The sequence below is a fragment of the Ipomoea nil genome, unplaced genomic scaffold (assembly GCF_001879475.1).
Source record: "Ipomoea nil cultivar Tokyo-kokei standard unplaced genomic scaffold, Asagao_1.1 scaffold2280, whole genome shotgun sequence".
Taxonomy (NCBI): Eukaryota; Viridiplantae; Streptophyta; class Magnoliopsida; order Solanales; family Convolvulaceae; genus Ipomoea; species Ipomoea nil.
The window spans coordinates 695702-703380 of NW_017618708.1; the positions used below are offsets into that span (position 1 = coordinate 695702).

General features: G+C 35.5%; 1 protein-coding gene and 1 non-coding gene across 2 annotated transcripts; both read right to left on the bottom strand.

Moving 5' to 3' along the window:
* Positions 1–1437: 1437 nt before the first annotated feature.
* On the bottom strand, positions 1438–1510 carry TRNAN-AUU. Its single transcript has one exon. It is a non-coding gene; the product is annotated as a tRNA-Asn (tRNA).
* A 3217-nt stretch (positions 1511–4727) lies between these two features.
* On the bottom strand, positions 4728–5246 carry LOC109150730. Its single transcript, XM_019298715.1, has one exon. The coding sequence runs from the start codon at positions 5244–5246 to the stop codon at positions 4728–4730; it is 519 nt and encodes a 172-aa protein (XP_019154260.1).
* Positions 5247–7679: the final 2433 nt, after the last annotated feature.

Genomic DNA, 7679 nt, shown 5'->3' on the forward strand with positions numbered 1-7679 from the left:
GTTTCTTTGTTGGTGTGTCTCCTTCTCACTATTTCACGTATTCTGATTTTGTATATTGGAGTGTTAATAATGTAATATAGACAAATGGTAGCCTAGTGGAAATACGAAAATGTCCACCATGGGGCTCGAACCCACGACCACAAGGTGTGGTACGCTTGCGCACTACTAACTGAGCTAGACGGGCTGTTAAGTTGTTATTTTGTTATAGTTTAATAATATTCTAAATTCCGACGTTATGGTGAGGAAAAAGATAATCCGTGATGGATAGGGGAATTAAACCCAATGTGAATCGAACACGCAACCTTCTGATCTGGAGTTAGACGCGCTACCATTGCGACACGGATCCACTGTGAGGTGTAAATTTTAGTGGTAATGTTTGTTTGAAAGTTTATTTTCACATCAGATATCATTTTTAAAGAGTGGGCCAAAAGAAATGTCAAATAGAAAGCATGTGAAGCGTGGACAAGTTAATTAATCAAAAGCAGTTCTCACAAATTAACATAGGGATATAATGGAAACAATCCAAGTAGCAAGTAATGAAACAATAGAAAAGAGTAGGCCAACTCTTCTATAAATGCTATGTGATGTTTAACTTGTGATCATTGAAAGATTTAGCAACGATCACGGAAGTGGTAACAATGGTGTCAATGATATTCTCAGTCATTGGACTACCCATTAGCAAAGACTCATATTCTTATGGCAATTCAATTTTAAATGGAACAATTTAGCAAACAAATAACCTACAAATTAATGTGAATCTTCTTCCAATCCCATTTACTAAATGTGAGATTGAAATTGTAAGTAGTGTATCTAATTGCATGTGTGTCCTATTTTTATAGCTACACACAATATAATTCCAAAGTTTCTCAAGCATAATTGAACCCTAAATCATACAAGAGATTAAAGTATAGCATACTTGGAACAAATTTAACCATTGAGTTAATACTATTTGAGGTCATCCGAGTATTATGGTTTTGTGACGTTTAGTCTTAAACTTTCGAATTGACCATCTGTGATCCTTCGACTTTCAAATTTAACCATTCGTGGTCCAAGTTAACCACCCATGCTCCTTCAAGTTTTTAAATTTAATTTAACCAGTCGTGATCCTCTTGAATGGACAATGGTTGGTTTAAAATTTAATAGTTGAAGCACCATAGGTGGTTAACCTGGATCACGAATGGTTAAATTTGAAAGTCGAAAAATCACATATTTTCAATTTAAAAGTTTAGGACTAATTAAACGTGGCAAAACAACTATACTTCAAGGACCTCGGATGGTATTAACTCTTAAAACATTTTTTAAAATTATATATAATGCTTTAATGGCGGTTTCTTAGTTGGTGTGTCTCCTTCTCACTATTTCACGTTTTCTGATTTTGTATATTGGAGAGGAAATAATCTAATATAGAGAAATGGTAGCCTAGTGGAAATACGAAAACGCCCACCATAGGGCTCGAACCCACGACCACAAGGTTAATAGCCTTGCGCACTACCAACTGAGCTAAACGGGCTGTTAAATTGTTATTTTGTTATAGTGTAATAATATTCTAAATTCCAACGTTATGGTGAGGAAAAAGATAATCCATGATGGATAGGGGAATTGAACCCAACGTAAATTGAACACGCAACCTTCTAATCTAGAGTCAGACACGCTACCATTACACCACGAATCCACTATGAGGTGTAAATTTTAGTGGTAATGTTTGTTTGAAAGTTTATTTTCACATCAGATATCATTTTTAAAGAGTGGGCCAAAAGAAATGTCAAATAGAAAGCAAGTGAAGTGTGGACAAGTTAATAAATCAAAAGCAGTTCTCACAAATTAACATAGGGATATAATGGAAACAATCCAAGTAGCAAGTAATGAAACAATAGAAAAGAGTAGGCCAACTCTTCTATAAATGCTATATGATGTTTAACTCGTGATCATTGAAAGATTTAGCAACGATCACGGAAGAGGTAACAATGGTGTCAATGATATTCACAGTCATTGGACTACCCATTAGCAAAGACTCATATTCTTTTGGCAATTCAATTTTAAATGGAACAATTTAGCAAACAAATAACCTACAAATTAATGTGAATCTTCTTCCAATCCCATTTACTAAAAGTGAGATTGAAATTGTAAGTAGTGTATCTAATTGCTTGCGTGTCCTATTTTTATAGCTACACACAATATAATTCCAAAGTTTCTCAAGCATAATTGAACCCTAAATCATACAAGAGATCAAAGTATAGCATACTTGCAACAAATTTAACCATTGAGTTAATACTATTTGAGGTCATCCGAGTATTATGGTTTTGTGACGTTTAGTCTTAAACTTTCGAATTGACCATCTGTGATCCTTCGACTTTCAAATTTAACCATTCGTGGTCCAAGTTAACCACCCATGCTCCTTCAAGTTTTTAAATTTAATTTAACCAGTCGTGATCCTCTTGAAAGGACCATGGTTGGTTAAAATTTAATAGTTGAAGCACCACAGGTGGTTAACTTGGACCACGAATGGTTAAATTTGAAAGTCGAAGAATAGAAAAGACTAAGCCAACTCTTCTATAATTGCTATGTGATGTTTAACTCGTGATCGTTGGAAGATTTATCAATGATCACGGAAGAGGTAAAAATTATACTAAATTATAAATAACATTTGAAATAAAAATGCCCATAAAATTCTGCAGTATAAAAATGTGAAATATGCAGTACAAAAAGGTTCAAAACAATAGTAAATATAAAAAAGTCAAACACATTGGAATAAATATATATACTTAATTACAAATTTTTAAAAACCTCGTGGTACACAACATTTACAGTTGAAGAATAATACTCCCCATTCTCACTTAAAACAACCACTTTAAGACCCTTTGGATTGTTAACTCTAGACAAAGCCACATACAATTGTCCATGCACAAAAACAGGTTTTTTCAGAAGTAAGCCAACATATGTAAGACTTTGTCCTTGACTCTTATTTATGGTCATTGCATATGACAACATTAAAGGGAATTGCCTCCTTTGGAACTTAAATGGCAATCGAGGAGCTGACGGTGTCAATGAAAATCTTGGAATTAAAACTCGTGTACCCATACTAATTCCTGACGTCACTTTCGCTTCAACAACATGATCTCCCAATTTAGTAATGACTAATCTCATACCATTACACAAGACAAGAGTGTAGTCAATGTTTTGCAACAACATAACTGGTGATCCAACTTGCAACATAAGACAATGATTTTGAATACACGAGCATTTCAACATGTTAAGAAACTCTGTAGTATGTAAACTGTTGGAAAAAAATAGCTTAAAATAGCATAAAATGACATATTAAGCGGCTATTTTGTGGTACAATTATCAGTGGGGTCCACTTCTGATTTGGGTCGGGTCAAAGTGGATTCGGGTTCTTCGTAGTGAGACGAAGAGATTGATATATTGTACGCTCAAAACGGATAATGGGTGAATGAGATATTGATTCTCAAAGTAGACCCATTTGAGTTGGAAAATGAAGGGAAAAAGTGAGCTTTTGTCCCACATTGGTTTGGGAAGAGGATTTGCCCCACTATTTATACAAGAGCTCTTTTTAAGCTTATTGAATTGTATAGCATAGAGGCTCTCTCTCGCGCGCGGCGGGGGGGTGGCGGGGTGCAAATCAAATCCTAGAGTGAGTTCGAAAAGGCTTGGATCAAGCCTAATCTCGTGTGCGTCGGGCTAAGTTATGCCATTCGGTTTCATTTTCCAATTCAGACAAAGCCATGAAATTTCGTGTTGTTACTGTTAGTTTCGGCCAAGTGGCCGAAACTATTGTTATTGTGTTAGTTTGTTAGTTTCGGCCATAGTGGCCGAAATTATTGAGCCACATTTGGCCAATTTGCAATGAAATTGCAAATTGGCAGTTTTGGCCACTTTTGGCCGAAACTTTGAAATCTCAAGTTTCGGCCAAATGGCCGAAACATTGAAAATTGCAGTGGCCGAAACATTCACAATATACACGAACCAGAAAGCATATTCCTGCTATGACTGTTGGGTTCTAATTCATCAGCTGTTACTGGATTTAATTTTAATTAATTCAAAATTCAATTTTTGAATTAAAACCTGTGTAAATGGTGGATGTTACAGGAATTGTAGGGATGCCCCTAAATGCCATAATAAAGGCTATTCACTCCTCACTCCCTATATAAGAAGGAGTTGAGCAGTAGCTTTTGGTACACACAAGAAAATAATTTTTCCAAGCCTCAAAATACTTCTGCTTCTACTCCATTCTTGAAGCTGTGTTTTACCCGCGCTCTTGTTCGCCGGGTTCGTTCGTTTGGGTGCTCAAATGTCGAACCGTTGTACGTTTTATCCTGGGAAGCCTAGGCCACAACGCTCCTAGCACTTTTGGGAGGTGGCAAATAAGGTTTTAAGGAAAGAAAGGCACTCGCCTAACTCGTACATTTCTTTCTTCCTTCTCCTTCTTTCTTGTTTTGGATTATGCTTTTAAGCAAAAATCCGTTCTCCCTCTTTTGATATTTTATTTGGATTGGACTCATAATCTGAGGATTATTAGTTTCAATTTTGGTTGATATATATATTGGTATATTTTTTTCGTAGATATACATGTATATATAACCTTTGGATCCGTTTTATATATATTTGTGTGTATATATATATTTCGGATAAATATCCAATAATATTTTATATACTAGTGTGTGTATATATAAATATTATTTTTGGGATATTAAATCGATTGTGGTTCATTATCACCAACATAAACCAGCTAAAGTGTCGACACCAGAATCTGATTCGCAAATAGAATCAGAACTGAAATAAGTTCTAATAGCTGTCGGATTCAAGCCACTCATGTAATCATTGATTTCATGCACTAAATCCAAAGTTGGAGCCAAAATAGCTCGACCATTAAGAGATTCCATATCAAAATTACCTGAGCAAAATTCCGGGAATGTTCTATTTACTATAGCTGATATCGAATCTCCATGTGGCCGCAATACATTTTGTTCCGGAATATTTATTACTGCACACCCATCATTTGGCACACCAATCAAACCATCACCTATACCAGCTATCCACTTCGAAAATGAATTGATATCTTCAGCACTGTCATCATTTGCCAATCTTTGTAGTCTCAAATTCTTAGTCAATCTTAGAACCTTACAATTTTGCCAGAGATAAGATGAATTGATGCTTGCTCCAACAATATCTTGTCTTGTTCCCCTAGGAATCACAGGCAGTATTTGTCGAAAATCACCACCAAGAACCATTGTTTTTCATCCAAATGTCATTTCTGTACTCAAAGGATTCACAAACCGTAATAAATCTCTCATGGTTCGGTCTAAAGCCTCAAAGTATGTTTATGCATCATCGGAGCTTCATCCCAAATAATAAGTTTGGAGTTTATAATTAGATTAGCCAAATCACTCCCTTGAGAGATGTTACATGTAGAATCTTAAGTTATATTAATAGGTATAGAAAATCGGGAATGAGCAGTTCGACCACCTGGAAAAAGTAGAGAAGCAATACCACTTGAGGCGACAGTTAAGACGATGTGACCCTCAGAACTCAGAGCAGCTGATAGTGTTTTCCAAACAAAGGTTTTACCAGTTCCTCAGTACCAATAAACAAAAAATAAACCAGACCCAGCATTCGCAACATCTCTAAGAACTATGTCATAGACATGTTTCTGTTCATCTGTCAATTTCTCTACCAAATTCTCATGTTCAACTTTAAGAGCATCACATTCATATGACAATTCTTCATCTAACAACTGATTTCCATGAGAAGCTGAGGAACTCATATTTGGCACATGCATAGATGGAAAGCAAGACATACTTTTTTCCAATACACGTAAAAGCTTTTCAATTTCCACCAAAGCATAGTTAGCCTTTTCTTCATCTGTTAGGGTTAAACCTAAAAAAGAAAATAAGATCGAAATGATACTTACATCTGACGATCCAATATAGCACAACCATGTTAATAAAATGTAAGTATTTAAGTTACAAAAGAATATAAATAAATAAAAAAAACCTGGTTTATCTAGTAGTTTCCGTTGGTTGAACTCCGCATCTTCAGCTAAGAATATCCATACTGCCTCCCAAACAACTTCTGGTCGAATAAGAACGTTTGAAGTAAGCATAGTAACAAATAGTCCCCTCATAGAAGTTGTTGATGCCCATTTACTTGCTTCATTAATCGCATCAACATATTCCTTGTCATCTGCTAATAAACCACGACCATAGCATGCATCTCGAAACGAACTATACTGCACCCCCTCAACAATACGAAGATCTTCATAACATGTTGCACCACGAACCAAGTTCAACAAACACCTTAGATAATAAATTTCACCAGAACCTAGCGGAACAAAAAACATACGTCCAATAGCAAATCCCTTACGACTAAGATGCCACTCTCTAACATCCTTTTTTCCAAACAAATTTGTTCCGCATCTGACCATAAGTTAACTCTTTAGCTTCTGCAAACTTTTTATTAGCTTCAAACCAAGCTAAAAACATACTTTCTCCAACACTCGGGCGACTCAAAATATTATCAACACAATCATCATCGCCATAAACAACTAATTGTTGATTAGGAAAATGGAAACTCAACCTCTCAAGTGCAGGAACTCGGAATTGAATGTCATATCATAATAAATGCCATGTTCCTTCGCATGCAGATATGTAACGACAATCATAGAACATAGATATCTCATCTACAATTTGACCTTTCTCTAAATCATCAGAACTTTTGTAGAAATGAGTTGTAACTCGATCATGCCCCTTGTTGACATACTTAAATATGTACTTGATAGAACGGGACTGGTTACACCACTCAATATTGATATGTGCTCTGTATTTAAGCAACAAATATTTGTTATGTGGTACAACAAATCTGTTATCCAGCTCAATTCCATTTTTCTTAACAAACCTTCCATCATCTCTTGGTTTATAAATGGGATAACCATCTTGATCAAAATTTGAAGAGTCTACAAACTTCTTTAGAAAATGTTTAGAACAACGACCATTGACCATACACGGAGAATTCTTCCTAAGATGACCACAAGGATCATGAATCATAAACTCCTCAACAACCTTATAACACTCACTATCTACTTCCTTATTTGGAATTTCAGCTGAAATGATAGTATCAATATTTTGACATAAAGCTTGACCATCTTCTTGGCTCAGAAATATCAATATATGGGCATGCGGAAGTCCTCTTTTTTGGAACTCAACAGTATAAATAACTACATAAAGAAGTATTAAAACACAAATTAAAAATAAGATAAGAATGATTCTCTTGTATATGTAGAAAAAGTAAAATACGTACCTGCAGTTACATTACCAAAAACTAATCCAGAACGGATCTCCCTAATCAACGCATCCAATTTCATTTTAAATAACCGACATACGTTATCAGGTGGATCAACAGCACTCAAATATCGCTCTCCCAAATACCTCTCTATTTCAGGCCACTTTGGATTACATGTAAATGTAATAAATAAATTAGGATAACCAATCCATCCACAAATCGCTAAGGCATCTTGGTAGTTCTGAATCATATACCTAGCACCTCCAGTAAAGCTAGAAGGAAGAATAACTCGTTTACCATGACGACCGGGCTCAACATCACCTCGTGTTAACTCATCAGACAATCCCTGATAAGCTCCACACCTTAAAGATTTTTTATTGGTGCGA